This window comes from Trichechus manatus, unplaced genomic scaffold (genome assembly GCF_000243295.1).
Source record: "Trichechus manatus latirostris isolate Lorelei unplaced genomic scaffold, TriManLat1.0 scaffold00135, whole genome shotgun sequence".
Lineage (NCBI taxonomy): Eukaryota > Metazoa > Chordata > Mammalia > Sirenia > Trichechidae > Trichechus > Trichechus manatus.
The window spans coordinates 3,125,384-3,146,209 of NW_004444071.1; the positions used below are offsets into that span (position 1 = coordinate 3,125,384).

The window sequence follows — 20,826 nt, forward strand, 5'->3', positions numbered from 1 at the left end:
CTCCACCAGACTGAGTCCAGTACAGCTAGATGGTGCCCGGCTACCACCGACTGCTCTGACTGGGATCACAACAGAGGGTTCTGGACAGAGCTGGAGTAGGATGTAGAACAAAATTCTAACACACACAGAAAAAGACCAGATTTACTGGCCTGAAAGAGATTGGAGAAACCCCGAGAGTATGGCCCCCAGACACCCTTTTAACTCAGTGGTGAAGTCACTTCGAGGTTTACCGTTCAGCTGGGGATTGGACAGCCCCATAAAACAAAACGTGACTAATGAAGCACAGCAGTCCAGGGACAAGGACTAGAAGGCAGAAGGGGACAGGAAAGCTGGTGATAGGGAACCCAAGGTTGAGTAAGGACAGCATTGACATGTAGTGGAGTTGTTAACCATTGTCATAGGGCAACATGTGTACTAACTGTTTAATGAGAAACTATTTTGTTCTGTGAACCTTCTTCTTAAGTGAGAATAGCAGCACAACTGGAAGAACGTAATCTATGTCACTGAAATGTGCATGTAGAAATTTTTGAAATGGTGTATCTTTGCTTATGTATATTTTCACCAAGAAAAAAAGGTCGAGAAGGGAGAGGGTTGACATGTTGTGGGGTTGTTAACCAATGTCATAAAACAATATGTGTACTGACTGTTCAATGAGAAACTATTTGTTCTGTAAACCTTCACCTGAAGTACAATAAAAAAAAAGAACAGTAGACATTAAAAAAAAAAAATGGTCCCCCTTTATATATATGTGGGTGTGCTCACATATATGTAAATATTCTTATTTCAACTAAATCTTCATTGTACCCCTATGATACACACTAGGTACTCTACTAGTAATTTCAAGTGCTTTTTCATTGAATCCTTACAGTAACCCTAAAAGGCAATTACATGGTGATATTAACCTTTAAAAGTAAATATTACTGTTCCTATATCGCATAATGAAAAGCTGCCTCTGACATCAATGCTGTATTATTATGGGCACAATCCATGCTACTACCTATTTACATGTGGAGCCCTGGTGGTGCCGTGGTTAAAGCACTCAGCCACTAACCAAAAGATGGACGGTTCGAACCCATCACCTGCTCCGTGGAGAAGATGTGGCAGTCTGCTTCCATAAAGATTACATCCTTGGAAACCCTATGGGGCAGTTCTACTCTGTCGTGTAGGTTCACTATGAGTCAGAATCACCTTGACGGCAGTGGGTTTGGTTTGGTTTGTGTTACGTGTAGATTGCACTAAACTGCAGAATGTACACACTTCGTGTGTTTGTAATTCGTACAGAAAGTGGGACAGAATTTCCACACTAGTTAATTAAAATACTAATAAAATAAATTTATAAATTAAAAAATAATGTATTCTGAATAGAGAGAGCAGCATGATGATAATAATTCTCCCTCCTTCTTTGGCTGATGGGCTACTTTTGGTGTTGCTGAGAACCTTCCATTCTTCCATCCTCCATCTCTGGAGTAAACTCAGAGAAGGCGGGGTGAATGGGGAGGTCGTCCTTTGGAAATCTGGTTCTGTTTGCTCCTTTCCCTAAGCCTGGGCCTCTGTGTTCTCTCTCAGCTCTCCAGGTGATTCTGATACACACAAAAGTTTGAGAACTGCTGCTCTAAGTCGTTCCTGACCTCTGGGAATCTCCCTCAAAATCAGACCCACTCTAAATACCTGCAGCAATCACCTCTTCCAGCCGGTTCACCTTACATTCATTCCCACTCCCAGAACTCCTTGATGGCCAACTGCTGAGCCTCTGAGGAGTTCTGTGCACAGATCCAGTTGCTTTTTGGCTTTCTTCAGTCCCAGTTTAGGATTCAACTTTCTCAAGTCAACTCTATCACCAACATTTGTCTGCTTACTGGCTTCCAGAATTTTGTTGCTATTGTCTCCTATTCTCTTTGCCCTTGTGGGATTATGTCTTTTTTTTTTTTCTTCTTTAATGCCTTTCTTGTCATTTTAGTGTGATTTCAAGAGAGAAATAGAGGGATATCTGCCACCTTTAATCAAGAGCAGGTCATTTAATTCTTAAATCAACCCCTGTTTTTCAGATGAGGACAGTGGCACGCAAAGAGGTTGAGTAATGTGCCTAAACCACTGATAAAATGATACAGTCAGGATTGCGCCCAGGCAGCTGAACTCCACAGTTCAATTCTTAACCACTCTGCCCTGCAGTCCTGCTATAAACCAGAAGCTACAGGTGATAGATCTTTACTGAGAGGGAACATCTTAGATTACAGGTGTGAAAAATGGTGCAGAGAGGCTCTGGCTTGGGAATTGGCAATGTGTATGAGATTCCATTAATATAATGGCATTGTTCCATAACACAGGAATTAGAAATTGCTCATGAATAATAGATTGCATCTATTTCTCTGAACCAAAGGCCTTCCAGGAGAACTTTTTGCGTATTTCGTTTTAGAACAACTAAAATGATGTCATTTCCAGAACAATTTTATTTTTTATTTTATTTTTTTTGTGCATCTGAAAAAGAATGCACACAACCAAGGGATTCTCTCAGAGTGTGAACATTTTCAGACAATAGTCACACAGCTGAGGAGTGGCTCATTGTAATCAAAATTGCACTTTATATTTTTTCTATTTCCTGAAACAATCTGGAACTAATGTGACTCAGCAACCCACTTCCTGTTCATTAAGTTACAAAAAAGCAAAAAACCAAACCCGTTGCCTTTGAGTGGATTCTGACTCATAGCGACTCTATAGGACAGAGTAGAACTGTCCTATAGGGTTTCCAAAGAGCAACTGGTGGATTCAAACCGCTGATCTTTTTGGCCAGCAGCAGTGGCATGCCGTAGCTCTTAACCACTGTGCAACCAGGGCTCCCATTGAGTTACAAGCCACCTAAAATGATGACAAACCAGTTTTCTGTTGGAAGAGGAAACAGTTCTGTTTAAATTCAGAACGCTACACTAACACTTTTAGGGAGTCCTGAAATAAGATCTCTCTCCTACCTTGAGCTCAACAGTGCATCCTTTGCAAGCTTTGAGATGTCTCTAGATCCATTCTTACTGGTTCTAGCTACAGGCTTTCCATAGTAATGTGTAACATTCATTCTTTGGTGTATTGGGGGGATTAAAAAAAAGAGAACACTGTTATTTGAGGCTGGGCTTCTAAACTACCTCACTCAGATTCTGAAAATTAAAAAAGTTTACAGCATTTTTGCTTGCATCATAAGGACTTATGATTTGACGCAGTTACGTGGATACTAGAAATAACTCTACACCACTCCACTTTGTATTCTCACTTTTTGCACACACAGTCTATCCTAGATCCCAGATGTATGTTATTTAAAAAAAAAAAAAAAAAGAGTATTACTTAAGTGTTGCTTCAGTTTTATTTCTTCATCTGTCAAGGCGAGGTAGTGTTACTTTCCTTTGTATTAGTTTCCTCAGGTTGCCGTAACAAAGTACCACAAACTGAGTGGCTTAAAACCACACAGTTTTTTTCTCTCAATAGTTCTGGAGGCTAGAAGGCTGAAATCAGAGTGTTGACAGGGCCATGCTCTCTCTGAAGGTTCTAGGGCAGAATCCTTCCTTGCCTCCTCCTAGCTTCTGGTGGTTGCCAGCAATCTTTGGCATTGCTTGGCTTGTAGACACAACATTCCAGTCTAACTCTGACATCACATAGCCTGCTTCCTCATTGTGTTGGTGTGTGTGTGTGTGTCTGTGTGTCTGTGTCTCTTCTCCTCCTCTTATAAGGACACCAGTCATATTGGATTAGGGCCCACTCTCAACTTAACCTGATAACATCTCCAAACACCCTGTTTCAAATACGATCACATTCACAGGTAGTGGGTGTTAAGACTTCAGCATATCTTCTGGGGGGACACAATTCAATCCACAACAGCTTGGGGCACATGTTTGTTGTGAAAATAAAATGAAAAATTGAGGTGAACAAACTATTCGCATGTATAGTATTTATTATCCAGATTACTAAATTACTTAAAAAAGCATCTTGGGATGGAGGGGGGAAATATCCTGGAAGGGCATTAAGCTGGAAGTTAGGAGACCTAGAATCAAGTGACGACTTGTCTGTAATGAGCTGAGAATCCTTGGGCAGGCCACTTTCCTTGTTGGGTACTCATATGAGCATGTATGTCATGGCTAAAGTATCTCCGATTCTATGAAAACCTGTAACTATGTTGGGAAAATGGGGGGAGGGGGGAATAGAAGGAGAAACTTCGTAAGTCTGAAAACAGTAGGCCAGTTTGTTTTCTTCTCTTTCCATGGAGGAGCCTTAGTGGCACAGTGGTTAAAGTGCTGGGCCGCTAAGTGAAAGGTCGACAGTTTGAACCTACCAGCCGCTCCACGGGAGAAAGATGTAGCAGTGTGCTTCTGCAAAGATTTACGGCCTTGTAAACCATATCGGGCAGTTCTGCTCTGCGCTATAGAGTTGCTGTGAGTTGGAATCAACTCAATGGCAACGGGTTTGATTTTGGTTCCCTTTCCGTGAGCGTCTCAGGCAGGATCTCTGATTGTTTGGGCCTTGGCCACAGTATAATAAGCTACTCACTTAATGGGCACAAGTGAGGTAATGACATACAAATCGGACAATTCCTCTCTCTGTAGGTTAATGAAGGAGCCCTGGTGGAGCAGAGGTTAAGTGCTTGGCTGCTAACAGAAAGGCTGATAGTTCGAACCCACCAACTGCTCTGCAGGAGAAAGATGTAGCAGTCTGCTTCTGTAAAGATTTCAGCCTTGGAAACCCCATACGGCAGTTCTACTCTGCCCTATAGGGTTGCTGTGAGTCGAAATGGACTCGACAGGAATGGATTTTGTTTTGGATTTGGTAGGCTGATGGCCTGGGTCAGGTGATATAATCAGAGAGAACCAGGAATTTGACTCTGTCTGCTGTAATTGCTTTTTACAGACTGGAGACAGATTCTTTCCGTAAAGTTTGTAAGCAAAGCAAAGAAAAGGCCCTATCTGGGTTAGTCCTATTTGCATGTCTCCCCTCTGCTATGTCTCAGAGAGGGTTCTTCTTCAGTGCGTTGTGACTGACGCCATGATCTGGGGCTGGGAAAGACACCCCTCTTGAGAATCTCTCAAATCATCCTGGAATTCCATTCTTGCTTTTTCTTAATATTTTAAGCCTTGAGACCTACGAGTCCCTGAGATTGTAATATAAATTCACCAAATTTGTTATCTTTGTCTTATGTATCAGAATTAATTTGTTTTCCCAATGTTCCTTCTTCAGCTTTGCCTACATCTCCTCATTTCTCACTTTTTTCCCTCTTCCTCATCCAGAAAGATAGTTGAACTTGGTGGGGCAGGTCTTAGATATATAATTACCTCTTCAAAGAGGGATTCCCTGGGGGATTACTCTTATTGCTTACTTTATACATTGTTCATATACTGAATTTGATATGGAATGTATGATTCACCTGTTAAAATTCAGAAGGTTTTTTTTAACATTCTAATGACATGACTTTTTAATAACTGCTAAGTGTTAAAGGGTATTTTATGTCTTTTTAAAGTATATATATGTTCCTTAGCATGAATCTTTTCTATTTTAATTTAAGACTTTTTTCTCTGGAACGTCAAAGGAAAATAAAATTTCAGATGGAAAGGCTTATTGTATGATGTATCTCATAAGTTTTGTACATGTAAATTTACCCAGAAATGTCTTTTATAAGCAGTCTCAAATACATAAGGAGCCCTAGTGGTGCAGTGTTTAAAGAGGTCAGCTGCTAACCAAAAAGTTGTTGGCTTGAACCCACCAGCCGCTCCCTGCGGGAGGAAGATGTGGCAGTGTGCTTCCATAGACATTTACAGCCTTGGAAATCCTATAGGGTCGCTACGAGTCAGAATCAACTCAACTGCAGTGGGTTTGGTTTGCTTTGCTCTCAAATACATAAGTCTGCTTTTCCTCCCTTGATAAATGTAGTGTTTGGGGTTTTTTAATAGCATGCTTGACTTTTCTAGAATGGGGGACGTAATGAGCCTTAGAATCATCTTTCCACATCACTTCTTGGGGGCGGGTACGCTAGACATACAATTTACAGCAGATGCATGGCTGGCTCCATGTCAGCGCTTCTCTGTCACCTGGACATGCTTGATTCTGAGAGGTGTTTAATCAGCACTCAGGAGTGTAGTACAGGGAACATGTGGCTCACTGGAGGAGGTAGTTATTCGGCTTCTACAAAATCAAAGTTTTACTGTATTTTAGGAACCTTGGAATTCCCTGTGGGGTTAGGATTTGCCTTTTAAGTTCTAGTTTAGTGTTTGTTGCAACTTGCATGGTAGGAAGAAGTTCTAGCCACAAGTCAAGAGACCTGGGAGCTAGTTGTGGCTTTGCCATTGGCCTCCTGTGACCACCTGTGTGACCACCTGTTGGACCACCTGTGTGACCACCTGTTTGACTTTGACCAACAAGTTTCTTCACATGTTGAATGAGAGACCAAATGGCCCCTGGGGCACTTTCCAGTTTAAAATCTCCCTGGTTCTATCTGGCGAGAGGTGTGCTGAGGAGGAGCTTGCCAGTGTGAGGCTTTGTGGCTCCAAGTGTCTCCAGGGCTGGGCTTTGACCCGGTAAACTTTTTTCTCACATGACACCTGTTTGCTGCTCCTCATGGCTTGAGATCATTGTTGGAAGGGATAACAGTAAGTAATCTCAGGTCAGTCTGTCCCAACAGCTGTGTGCTCTCTGCTTTTCAGATGCCCAGGACAGACGGGCCCCAAGATCCATGCGGACCTGAGGAACCCAAGGGGAACTTGGAAAGTCCCAAACAGGGCAGCAGTAAAATGAAGCTCAAGAGTCGTCTTTCAGGTGAGTGGCAGCTCTTTGCCTGATACAACCTGCCTGAAAATGAGCTTCCAGCCTCAGGACTAGGGAGATAAAGCCAGCTAGGAGGTTAGCACTTTGTTTCCTTGGAACCTCTGCACTGTTTTCTGTTTAGGTAGTACATGCCCCAGGCATAAGGGCTGAGTTCAGCTTGGCTGCCCATGTGAATATTTTCATTTGAGGTACCACAAAGCGAATGTCAACATCTCTGTTTGTTTCCATTTAAACTTAAATTTTCCTATATGTTTGGTTCATTTATTTCAGTAGATGACCCTTTCACTGTGGAATATCCCTGATGGCCGGCAAACACACCTCTCCCCAAACCCTTGGTCTACCCTTGGTTCCAGATGGCAGGCAGCCATTTATCTAATGTCAAATCTGCCTCTCAACTAAGCAAGGGATAACATGGGATGGAGTTGCAGATGTTGGAGCAAATGGGTTCTGTATCTCCTGGACATATGCTTAGAGCAGCTGGCCTGCACCTTGAGAGAGAAAATGTTGAAAGAGGTTGTATGTGCAGGGTCCCATTACGACTTTCAGGGGCCCTAGGCACTTTTGCCTTCATAAAAAATTTTTTTGAAAAATTATACCAACTGTGTTGGTATATGCAGGCTAGATTCCTTTATATTCATTATTATGATGTTCATTTTTTTCCTTCTGATTGTAAAAGAAGTTAAAATGTTTTTGTGGGCCTCTAAAAGTGCTGTGGGCCCTTAGTCCCCTGCCTTTCATGCCTAGTGCAGGAGCCTGCCTGTCTATCCGCACATAAAAGACAGCTGGGATAGCTGGAAATGGGAGCGTTTACATGTCAGCTCTGAGTTACTGTGTGACCTTGGGCTAGTTATCTAACCTCCCTGAACTTCCACTCCTTCACCTGAAAAAAAAGTATAATAATCTTGACTTTCAAAAAGTTGAACATATTTTTTTAAGCACACATAAATGCACCCAACACAGTGTGTAGTATTTTTTAAAAAAAAAAAAAACAGCTGCTGTAGAGTGAATTCCAACTCATGGAGACCCCTGTTTGGGTTAATGGACTCAGCTGCTACCTGAAAGGTTGGCGGTTCAAGTCCACCCAGAGGTGCCTTGGAAGAAAGGCCTGGCAAGCTCCTTCAGAAAAACCAGCCATTGAAAACCCTATGGAGCACAGATCTACTCTGACACACATGGGGTCACCATGAGTCAATACCAACTCAATAGCAACTGGTTGATTAAGGTAGCAAGTATAGGGCTACAAAACACATCATTTTAAAAAACCTGGGGAATGAAATGAATCTTTATCTGGTATTTGTAACTTGGAATAATCAGGCAGTGTACATCTGAGCAAGTGCTAGAATGTAGACTTGTGACCAAAAAGAATGGTGATAGCCAGAGGCTGAGGAGGAGAAGTCTGAGGGGAGATGTGGTGCCCAGGGCCTTATGTAGAGAGAAGGACTCCCCTGAGCCCTGAGGAACAACAAGGGGAAGGAATGTAAATCCTGTTTGTGTTGGTGGGGAGTAGAGAGAGTCACGGGGACACAGAGAAGAGATCTTTAGTTCAGCTTTGTTGGACGGGGTTGATCAACACCTTATAAATGCATTCCCAGAGCGCTGAGGAAATACAGAGACCTTTGAAACCAGTGTGATCTCATTCCTAAGTGTATGGACGAGGACGGAGAAGTTCAGAGAATCCCAAAGGTCACTCATGCATTGCCAGGAAAAGCCTCTTTCAGACAGAGTTCTTTGTATCCACACCTCTGCTTCCTGGGGATCTTGAAAAGAATTTTGTTTTCCCCATCTGGGGCTTTATAGATACAGACAAGGGAGGTGGCTATAGCTGGAGGACCTTGCAGATCCGTGATTCTCCTACTCTGTTCATACTGTCAGTTTAAAATGAGCAGCATATTCCGCTGACTGGTAAATCCAGGACTGGCTTCTATTTGCCACAGATGGGTGCACCTTCTCTTCCTGTGTCCTTCTCAGGTGTTCAGGGCCATAGCAAGGAAATGTAGAATAGGGGAAGGAGCACATGCATGAAATAAGGTAGAACTGTGTTCAATGCCCAGCTCTGCCACGATTGGCTGTGTGACCTCAGACTAGTTACTTAGTCTCTCTGGGTCTCAGTTTCTTCACCTACAAAATGAAGACTATACTCTGCATTTATTCTGCAAATAAACATGAGTGGCTACCAAGTGCCAGACCTTGTTGAAAAGGTCAAGTTGAGAGAATGTATATGGATGTGATATATCCCAGGCCCTCATGCGGTAGTCATCACTGTTATCACCGTTGTCATCATTAATATCATTTCATCATAATCATTTTCATTGTAATTGTTCTCTCTTCTTTTCCTCTCAAGAGGGGAAGATGCTTGAATGGGTTCAGACAGGAAGCCCTTCTCAAGAACTTGTGGTCCCAGTGAGGAGGTTACACACTTGTACATGGAATGATGGCTGACAATAAAGCACACACAAGAGTTATAAAAACATGATGTCTGAGTTGTGGTACTCAGAGAAGGCTTCCAGAGGATGCAAGATTAAAGGAAGGCCAGAACTTTGGCTGGATTTGGTAGAATAGGAGAACAGTGATCTAGACTTGGAGCAAAATGGATGAGAGATATTTAGGGACAATGGATTTAAAAAATAATAATTAGCTAGTGATTTGTTTGGCAACTTTTTTTCCCTCCTCAGCATCTGAGAGATCCAGTGTAATATGACAATGACAATAATTCAGTCCAGCAGGGCTTGTCAGAGAGATTAGGGGAAAGGATGTAGCAAAATCTTAGGGTGGGAAATGATGATCCAGGCAAGTTATGTAAAACCTCAGGTAATACTCATATGCTCCCCACTTTTGGGAGGGAGGCAAGAGGAGGACAAATCCTCTGCTTTGAGAATCATCAGGATATAGCAAAGGATTGTTGTAGCAGGGCAGTAGGAGATAAGATTGGAAAAGTAATTTGGAGCAGTTTAAAGAGACTTAAGGAATTGGGTCTTCATTCAGTGCTGTGGAATAGGCTGTCTAAAGATGTTTGAATATAAGAGATTTTAATGTGATCAGCCCCTAATTTGTCTGTCCTGTAAATTTGGACATTTATTTCATATTTGCATAAAGCAAGTCACTCTGGTGTCTGTGTGTCATTGTATTATCGAAAGACACAACCATATGTGGTTTCTCATCTGCTCATGGGAAATGTCCCCTGTCAGCTCAGAAGGAATTTTCTTCTAATAAATCTTTTTCAGATGAGTAGGCATGCCAAGAGAGATTAATCTGGCCATGAATTTTTGAGTCATGAATTATTAAGAAGGTTCTGTAAAGAGGTTCCAGCCATTTCCACGAAGGTTTGGACAGTCTGGCTCCAAAATGACTAAAGCAACGTTATCTATCATTTCATGAAACCTTTTTCTGATATTCTAACTCGGAATTTTCTTTACTTCATACCTCCCTTTGTGCCCACAGGGTTCCCTTTCAATTTTGATATTTTTTATTTATTCACCTTAATAGCTTAGGGTAGTGATTTTTTTTTAACATTTTATCATGCTTTAGGTGAAGGTTACAGAGCAAATTGGTTTCCCATTCGATAATTTATATACAAGTTGTTCCATGACATTGATTGCAGTCCCCACAATGTGTCAGCACTCTCCCCATTACCACCTTGAATTCCCCGTTTCCATTCATCTGGTTTTCCTGCCCCTTCCTGCCTTCTCATCTTTGATTTTGGGCAAATGTTGCCCTTTCGGTCTCATATAGATGATTGTTCTAAGAAGCACTTTCCTCACGGGTGTTATTGTTTATTTTCTAGGGCTGTCTGTTATTTGGGTGAAAGGTTATCTCTGGAAGTGGCATCCGTTCCAAGTTAGAAGGGTGTATAAAGGCCATAGTCTCGGGGGTTCCTCCAGTCTCTATCGGACCAGTAAGTCTGGTCTTTTTTATGAATTTGAGTTTTGTTCTACATTTCTTTCCCCACTGTAACTGGGACCTTCTATTTTGATCCCAGTCAGAGCAGTTGATAGTGGTAGCCAGGCACCATCTAGTTCTTCTGGTCTCAGTCTAGTAGAGGCTGTGGCTTCTGTGGCCCATTAGTCCTTTGTACTGATTGCTTCCTTGAGTCTTTGGTCTTCTTCACTGTCCTTTGCTCCAGGTGGAAAGAGACCAATAGTTGTATCTTAGACGGCTGCTTGCAAGCTTTTAAGACCCCAAACGCTACTGCCAAAGTGGGATATAGAACATTGTCTTTATGAACTGTGTTATGCCAGTTGACCTAGATGTCCCCTGGGTAGTGATCTTCTGAAATGCAAACTTTTCCTTTGCTGCCAAGGAATTCAGGAGTTTGAAAATCTGTATCACAAAGCTAATAGTTGGCTTTTAAAAAACCAAGCCTTTAGTGATGTCCATTATAATATAACTCTATCAGCACTATTTTATCAACATTTAAAACTCATCAATGTTTATTTTTAAGACAGTACAGAATCTTTTTATTCCATGAAATCATTGTTTTATTTTATGAAAAAGTATCTGAGAAATTGTTAGGTAAATTGAAATTTTAGATCATCAAACATTACGTAGTCTGGGAGAATTTGATATTCAAAATCATGTGTATATATACATATATACATACACAGATATACACACATTCATATATATATACACATATATATTCTGTAATGTGATTATAGATATATTCATATAAAATTGTTCTATCATTTAAGATTAAAGTTCCTTAAGTTATCTTATTTAAAATATCATATAATATAAATTAGGTACTGATAAAGGTGTTTTTAAAAATCATTACTATTAAGGATTTTTTGAACAGAACACAAAAGCATGAAACATAAAGAAAAAATTATATATTGTACTACATTAAAATTATGAACTTTCATCAAAAAATATCATTAAGAAAGTGAAAAGGGGGTGCTGTGGGGACCATGGTCTCGGGAACATCTAGCTCAATTGGCATAACATAGTTTATGAAGAAAATGTTCTACACTCTACTTTGGTGAGTAGTGTCTAGGGTCTTCAAAGCTTGTGAGCGGCCATCTAAGATACTCCAGTGGTCTCATCCCATCGGGAGCAAGGGAGAATGAAGAAAACCAAAGACACAAGGGAAAGATTAGTCCAAAGGACCACAGCTACCATGACCTCCACCAGACTGAGTCCAGTACAGCTAGATGACTCCTGGCTACCACTACCAACTGTTCTGACACGGATCACAATAGAGAGTCCCGGACAGAGCTGGAGAAAAATGTAGAACAAAATTCTAACTCACAAAAAAAGACCAGACTTACTTGGGTCTTACAGAGACTGGAGAAACCCCAAGAGTATGCCCCCCAGACACCATTTTAGCTCAGTAATGAAGTCACTCCTGAGGTTCACCCTTCAGCCAAAGATTAGACATGACCATAAGACAAAATGAGACTAAATGGACACACCAACCTCGGGGCAAGGACTAGAAGGCAGGAGGGGACAGGAAAGCTGGCGATTGGGAACCCAAGGTCGAGAAGGGAGAGTGTTGACATGTCATGGGGTTGGTAACCAATGTCACAAAACAATATGTGTACTGACTGTTTAATGAGAAGCTAGTTTGTTCTGTAAACCTTCATCTAAAGTACAATAATAAAAAAATAAAAAAGAATTTATCTAAGTTAAGTTATAGAATAGTTTGTAAAGATGTATGTAGAGGGATCACTCCATTACTTAATTACATAAAGATATTAGAAGCAAATTTTCAGCAATAGAGGAACGATCAAATAAACTATGCTATATCTTACAATCATTAAAACTTATTTTTTCTTAAAAAAAAAAAAAAGAGTGAAAAAGGTAAGCCACAGAGCGGGAGAACATATTTATAGTACATGGATCTTACAAAGGATTCATATCCGAGATATATTAAAAATGAAAACTCCAATAAATCAACAAGAAAAAGGAACCCAATAAAAGAATGGGCAAAATTCTTGAACAGGCACATTACAAAGAGGATAGCTAAACCTCCAATGAGTATATGAAATGAAGCTCAATCTCATTAGTCATCAGGGAAATGCAAATTAAAACTACAATAAGATTACATTACATACCTACCAGAATAACTAAAAAAAGACTGACACTACCAAGTGTGATGAGAATGTGGAGAAACTGGAACTCATTCATGCTGCTGGTAAAGCATGGACAAGACTGAATATATGCCTGTGATCCAGTAATTCCACTCCTAGCTATACATCCAACAATGATGATATGTACAAGGGAAAATTGCAAGAATCCATAGCAGTATATTCTAGATCAGGGTTCAGCAAACTATGATACATTGCTGTTTTTGTATGGCCCACAAGCTAAGAATGTTTTCTACATTTTTAATGGAATGTGAAAAAAAAAAAGAACAGGTAACACAAGCCATTTGTGGTCCACAAACCTAAAATACTTACTATTTGACCTTTACAAAAAAAGTTTGCTGACTCTTACTCTAGATCTAAAACAGAAAGAAGACAAATGTTCATCAATAATAGATTGAACAAATAAATCATGATAACGTTTGTACAATTAAATACACAAATGGGAAAGAACAAACTATTGCTACATGCAACAACATGGTTGAATCTCACAAACATAAATGCTAAGGACAAGAAGCCAGAAACAAAAAAGTACGTATTGTACGAGTTCATTTATATAAAATTTGAAAGCAGCCAAAATTAATGTATAATACTGGAAGTCAGGATAATGGTTACCCTTGGATAGAGGTGACTAGTGGCACAAAAGTGGCTTGGTTCTGGTAATATTCTATTTTATGATCTAGGTGTTAGTTACCAGTGCATTCATTTTGTGAAATTTTATTGAACTGCACATATACTTAATGATTTGTGCACATTTCTGTAAGTTGTACTTTAATAAAAAGTATATATGAAAAGTCTGTTACTATATAAAAGTCATTTCTCTATATAAAAAGCATCTTCCACAACGATGGAACTAGACCAACCACAGAGTTCTGTTTCTCCATCACTAGAAAACTGTCTACCTATAGCGTTCTCACTATTGTTTATTATCAACCACAGCTGCATCTTAGTCGGATCAAACATAGACACTGCCCCTCATCAGTTTCTTCATAGCCTGGCATTAATGGCCTCAACTCACAGCCACCTTATGGTTGAACTTGGTGAGCTCAGAGCCTTGAGTGGTTTGAGTATCAGGCCTTCTGAAAACCATGAATGTGGGTGTAAAAGCAACAACTTTATGCCTGCATATGCTTTTATGATTCTTTTCGTCCCTTATAAAGCCACGTGTTGTTTTTTTTTCCTTCTGTTTTCAAGGGGGTGTACACCGTCTAGAATCTGTTGAAGAATACAACGAACTGATGGTGCTAAACGGAGACCCCAGAGGTAGGATGTTGGACGTCTCCCGAGATGGCCGAAAGCACTCTCTTCCTCAACTGCTGGACTCTTCTGGAGCCGCACAGGTCGGTCAAGTACCACGGATCCTCTTACGCAGACACAGTTGCTGGTAGGGATAGAAGAGCATGTTTCCAGACCTTAGGTCGCTAAGCTTTTTTTATTTTATCCTTCAAAGACCAGCAGGAGTTTCCCTGTTCTAAAGAACAGACCATTGATGTGGGCCAGGAGTATTTGGGGTTAGGATACTGTGAGAGATGTAGAAAGAGAGATCTATCCAGAGAGGCTAGAAGAAAGTCAGCTCAATATTTGAAAATATTAGGGGGGAAAAAATCCCTTATTGGAACCCAGCTTCTTGACCCCCTTCCTGCTGTGTGTTTTGGAACTAAACGCTGCACTCAATTGCCAGGAGACAATGACGTCTCACAGTCTGTGGTTGAACCACCATCGTTTGTTTAATGGGAGTGTCATGTGTCAGTGTAACAACCGTGTGGGTGGGTATGGGAATGTATGTGAGAGAGGGAAGGAGTGTGTGTGTGCCTGTGCCATGCCTGGGGTCCTACCTGTGAACACCATGATGACTGAAGACAGCCAAGGTCCAAGGGACTACAGAGAGAGGTGAAGTGGCTGGTTATGTTGATATTCCAGGCCTTGTCCCCTCAGAGCTCCAGGCTCCATAATCCTGCAGTGGGGCTGCTCCTCAGTTGTATTATCCTCAAATCAGTAGAAACTGGGTGAATAGTCTCATAACTGAGTTGGAAGCAGGCTCAGTGACTAGGAAATTTGTGGGGTGTTCACTGAGTCCTGATAGCATCAGGTCACAGGGCTGAAGAGAAGCCATTGGCATCTTGTCCCAAGGCCTATGATGAAGCAGAGATGGAGAAGGAGGGTGTGACAACAATAACACCCCAAGTACTTGGAGATTCATAGATTGTAGAGTTGTAAAGGACCTGAGTCAGGTCATCTGGGTCATGCCCTTACTTTTGGTGTGTTATGACTATTTTACAGATAGGACAACTGAAAATCAAAGAGGTTAAGTATTTCGCTCAAGATGATAAGCCAGAATCACTGTGAAGAAAGGTACATGAATATAGTTGGTTACATACCATGAGGAAGTATTTGTGTTGCTTCTAACACTCTTTACCTGACCAGGGTGTCCATGACTCAGAGGCAGTTTGCTGACCAAGCTGTTTTGTGTTAAATTCATCCAAAGGTAACTCTAGGGGGAGTTGTTGTTGTTAGGTGCTGTCAAGTTGGTTCAAACTCACAGCGACCCTCTAGGGGAGTGTGCACTGAGAAAAAGCACAGCAAAAATCTTGCTCAGGACATGGTTAAAACTTGTCTAGACCTGTGACCAGACAGGCCTGTGGCCTCAGAATGATCCAGTTAGACCAGCAGGGCCAGATGAAGATCACGAAGTTATAGGAGAGCCATGTTGTCAGGCAGAGTTTGTTGCGAAAGATGAGAGAGGGTTGTACTGCCATCACCATGTGGATATCTCATGTTCTGATGGTGATTTCTGAGCCGAGCCACTGAGGAAACCTGGCCATAGTTACAGCCCAGAACCATCCATTTCTAACCAGGCTTCCAGGAACCAGGAAACACGGACTAGTGAAGAAAGTTTTAGAAAAACAGAGTTCTTTCCTCTTCAGATTGTCCTTTTTCACTCCTGTCTTTCTCATTTTCTACGCTTCTCCTTTTCTCTCAGAGTTTACCTTTCCTTTTTTTTCTCTCTCTCTCCCTCCTCCACAATTATTATGTAGAATTGCCAGTTGCCATCAGGTCTACTCTCACTCATGGTGACCCCATATGTGTGAGAGTAGAACTATGATCCATAGGGTTTTCAGTGGCTAATTTTTTGGAAGTAGATTGTCAGTCCTTTCTTCCATGGCATACTTGGGTAGACTTGATCCTCCAACCTTTTAGTTAGCAATCGAGCACATTAATTATTTGTACCACCCAGGGAGTCCATTGTCTAGAATATCCAGTAGGACTTTGTGCAGTAATGGAAATGTTCTGTACCCATACTGTCCAATGTGGTAGCCACTAGCCAATATGTCTACTGAGCTCTTGAAAAATAGCTAGTGAAACTGTGGACTGCTTTCCTTATTTTTATTTTAATTTTAGATAGCTACAGGTGGCTAGTAGCTATCACAGTGAACAGCACAGGTCTACAAAGTGCAAGACAGCTCCTGAAACTCTTCAAGAGATGAGTGAAGCATGCTGGCCTTTGGTTCTACTGGTTCCCACAGGGAGATGGAGTGAGGTGCTGGTGGAGACTGGTGATCAGAGAAAGAATTCCCTTTTAAGTCCCAGCATGAACCTCTACGTTCTAGGATTGAAAACCCATGAGCTAGGTCTTGCCATGTCTATGATGGTTTCAGTATAGGGGTAGTAACCTTGCCAAGCCCACATCATTTCTTTAATGAATCAGCATCTGGGAGGCCAACATTGCTGGCAGATATTTTATAAAACTGAAAAATATAATTGTTCTAAGCTGCCAGGAATACAAAAATATGATTGGCAGGCATCTCCTTTCTACCTTTGAATGTAGAATACAGACATTAAAAATAAAAATATTTTGTGATACTGTTTTGCTGATGTTAAATCTGAATTGGTTTTTTGTTTTGCTTATGCTAGAATATCTGCTTCATGTAAGAAATTTATTATTCTAAGAACAATAGTAAGGAGCTAGGCAGTAGAAATGCTTTAGCAGTAAATTCACTTAATCTCTTATTTGTTATAAATAATGTACCCTGCTTCCACGCGTGTATATTGTGGGTGACGGACAAGAAAAAGGGATGGAGATTTGATCTGCCATGTGCCAGGAAGGGAGATTGTGGTTTATGGGAAAATAGTTTATTTTCCAAATGTGAAGGATTAGAACTAAGCTGCTGCTGTTTCTCAGCAGGATGTTTTATGTGGAATAACAGTTGTCTGGGTTTGTGGTTTGGGCTTTATAAGAAATAAGGGTTTGCTGAGTTTTTCGGTGAGTGATATAAACTTGAAATGGTGATACTTTCTAACCATGATTTTGACCTTGGGATTGGGGAGGGATGTGGCTTCCAAGGGAGAACCTGACCACAGGTGGTCATCTTACGTCTCTAAGGCCCCTTGATTTCTGGTTCCTCCATTCCAGAAGGCAAAAAGTAGGATCTGTGGCACGCGGTCGAGGAGAGAGAAACACGAGATGCTTGTGGTCTTTAGATATTTCTTTCTGTGGAGGAAGAAAGCATGGCAATCTATTGCAGTAGTGCTACTCCTCCAGTATTATTGATAATAAACCTGTAAGCCATTGGAACAGGTAGACCAGAGGAAAACGACTGTCCAACACAAAAGACAACTGAGATTTTCAAAGGCTGAGTATATTTTTATGCCAGGGACCACAACAGGATAAATGAGACTACCTCTCGCTTGCCCTGTGCTGCCTTTTAGGAATACCACATCATGAAGAAGTCAACCCGCTCCCTAAGCACTACTCAGGTGGAATCCCCATGGAGACTCATCCGGCCATCGGTTATCTCCATCATTGGGCTGTACAAAGAAAAAGGCAAGGTGAGTCTTTGCACAGGCTGTTGTGCTCTCCAGGTGAACATGAGCATATTTTTTTTAAATGAATGGTTACTTTTTATTACTGTTGTTTTTACGATATAAGAGGGTTAAAGAGGAATAGATTAACTTATTGTTGCATGGATTTGAGGGCATTCCCTGGCATTTCGTTCCTGTGGCTTCAGATTGTGCAGTGGTCACATGCTCTTTGTTCTTTTGCTATGGCCCCAGAGCACAACCAAGGATGGAATGAATGCTTCCAGTTTTTATCTACTATTGCAAGTAAAGCAGAACCTGCAGCTCCAGGGAAAACTCCCCATTATCCTTTTAAATGAATTTCATGGCATTTCCATTATCATAAATGGAATGCTATAAATAACTATCAAAACAAATCCGTTTTGATATTATGCAAAACGAAAAGATGCAAATAAAAGAATAAAACAAATAATAGCACCTGTATAGTGTGAAATGACTCTTGTGAGCTATTTAGTGAATCCATATGAAACTGCCATTTAGGTAGGTCAAAGATTGTTGAATATTGGCAATTTCATATGTTACAACCTATAACTTTCTCCGTTTAATGTAATGCATGGCTAATGCAATGTATATAGATCCAAGGAAGGAAATGGAGAAGGATATGCAAGCTTGAATTTACAGCAAGTTGATTAGGTTAACTCTGAGCCTGGTTGGAATGACACCTTCAGTTAATACGGGGGACCCCATCTGCTTCGGGTGTAGGGCCTTGGCTTTAGCATTGCTGGAGGTCGAGACTGCATTCGAGGACAGATGGGAATTTTTGTCAAGACCATTTTCCCAAATGGATCAGCTGCAGAAGATGGAAGACTTAAAGAAGGTAGGAGAACGCCTCTTGGTGGTCTTCAGTGACTGTAAGCTTTGATTCTGTGAGAATCTGCAAGATGTGGCAGGTGTGGCATAGCAGCCAAGGCTTGGGAGTCCAGTAGACCTGGGTTGAATCCAACATTTAACCACTCCTGACCTTGGACAATTGATATAACCTCAGCTTCCGTTTCCTCAGTTGTAAACTTGGAACCTTTATACCTACTTGGATGAGTTGCTGTGAGGATTAAATGAAATAATATATGAAAAGTGTCTTAGTATTTTTATTAGGCTCTTTATGTGACTATATTGAAAATTCCTGAGCATTTGAGATCCATTCTTGCATCTGAGCTGGGATGGAAGCAGAGTACCTGATCATTCATTGACGTTTAATACCTTGCTGCTGAAATCAACCAACGTGTAGTTTTGTTCCTAAATGAACATATTTTACTTTCTCCTTAAAACCCAAAACCAAACCCATTGCCATCGAGTCGATTCTAACTCATAGCAACCCTATTTTGTCACGTATAAATATACTAGACAAATGCTTTTAAATGCACATTAAAGCAATATTGAGGTACACAATTACAATTGGTACATTAAATATTTTAAATGTTTAAATAAGCCTTACATTTTATAGTTCTTTTAACATTTACAAAATATTTCCATATATTTAAATGATCTCATTCATCCAATTACAAGCCTGTCAAATAGGCATTTTGAGGTGAGTACTTTACAAATGAGAAAACTGACACTCAGAAATGTCCACACTTAGTAATTTGCCCCACCCTTAGTAAATAGCGGAAGTGAAATTTAAACCCAAGTTTTCTGATTCCAAGTTCTGTTCATTTTCCCACCTTCCTACCATGAACTCACTTAAATACAAAAAGAGGACAGAATCAGAACTTTTTCTTCCTTCTTGAGCTTATCATGATACTTGTAAAATAAAATTTGAATCGATCACATTTCCTTTATGGATAGACAAAGTAGCTGCTTTAATAAAGAATGTTTTGTAGTCCCAGGTAACAAGCAAATCCCAAACCAGACAGAGCTTTATATGATATACTACATTATCATTTATGGGATTTTCATAAATGGAGTTGCTATACATATTTGCACATGTGTATGTTTGTTATGAGGCACTGGTGGTTCAATGGTAGAATTCTCACCTCCCATGCAGGAGACCTGGGTTCCATTCCCAGCCAATGCACCTCATACACAGCCACCACCCATCCATCAGTGGAGGCTTCTGTGTTGCGATGATGCTGAACAGGCTTCAGTGGAGCTTCCAGACTAAGATGGACTGGGAGGAAATGCTTAGTGATCTTTCCAAAAATCAGCCAATGAAAATCCTGTGAATCACAACAAAATATTGTCTGATCCGCAAACTATAGGTGCTGTTGTGTTAAACTTACTTATTGCTTTACACTAAAAAGAGTGAACTCCAGTCCCCTGTTTCAGGCAGAGGGGACAGTAGAAACCCATAAGCAAATGCTGAGACGTGACCAGGCTTACTGCTTCCCCAGCAGAGTATTTCTTCCTTACTCCTGGAGGAACGGTTAACTCCAGGTGGTGTTTATGTCTAGTTTCAGAACAATGTAAAATTCGAGCAGAGCGTTTTTATAATGGATGTGCCATGTGTTCACTTGGTTGAAATTCATCCTGCACCGCCGGCAGAATGCAGCAAAATGGGGGAAAAAAATCAATAGTTAGGAAAGGTTAATCTCACTTGATTTTCCTAAATACTGCTTTTTCATATGTGTTCATTTCCAAGAAATGTAAGTCATCAAATGGATTTTCAACCTGTTGAATGATATGTCTAAATCTTATATAAACTTTAAGAGCATGAGCAATCATTTGACTCTTTCACTCCTTTCCCCATGTGGAAACAAGTAAACCAAAAACATAAATTTCCTCGGCTAGTTGAGTAATTGATGATGCCACGTGATTTTTCAGCAGATTTTTTTTTTTTCACTTATTTTACTACTTCTGTAATTACATGAACGAGAAAGCGTGTAACAAATGCATGGGGAGCTGGGACATTTTTGTAGTTCATCTACACAATGTGTAGGTGGGTTTATTAAATTGCACAATGTGCTTTAATTGAATGAATACACAATGTGCTCCTGGATTGACCATCTGTGAGGGGGGGGAAATGGGCGTTCTTATGCTGCTTCGCACTTCATCATAGATGTAGGAAGTCTCTCTTCTGTTCTACGCTACAAATTTCACCCATTCTTGTCTTGGGGGCATCTTTTTTAGTGTTTTCGATGAACTGTTTTCTGAAAAACAGACCCTG

The 20,826-nt window shown here is 40.7% G+C and overlaps 1 protein-coding gene across 1 annotated transcript in view; it reads left to right on the forward strand.

Moving 5' to 3' along the window:
- PDZD2 (PDZ domain containing 2) overlaps nt 1–20,826 on the forward strand; it is a 304,746-nt gene that overhangs the window by 240,153 nt on the left and 43,767 nt on the right. The window contains exons 6-9 of the mRNA XM_004385222.3: nt 6,669–6,780; nt 14,064–14,209; nt 17,577–17,696; nt 18,429–18,543. Of these exons, the coding sequence (XP_004385279.1) occupies nt 6,669–6,780; nt 14,064–14,209; nt 17,577–17,696; nt 18,429–18,543 (493 nt within the window). The remainder of the gene's footprint in view (nt 1–6,668; nt 6,781–14,063; nt 14,210–17,576; nt 17,697–18,428; nt 18,544–20,826) is intronic.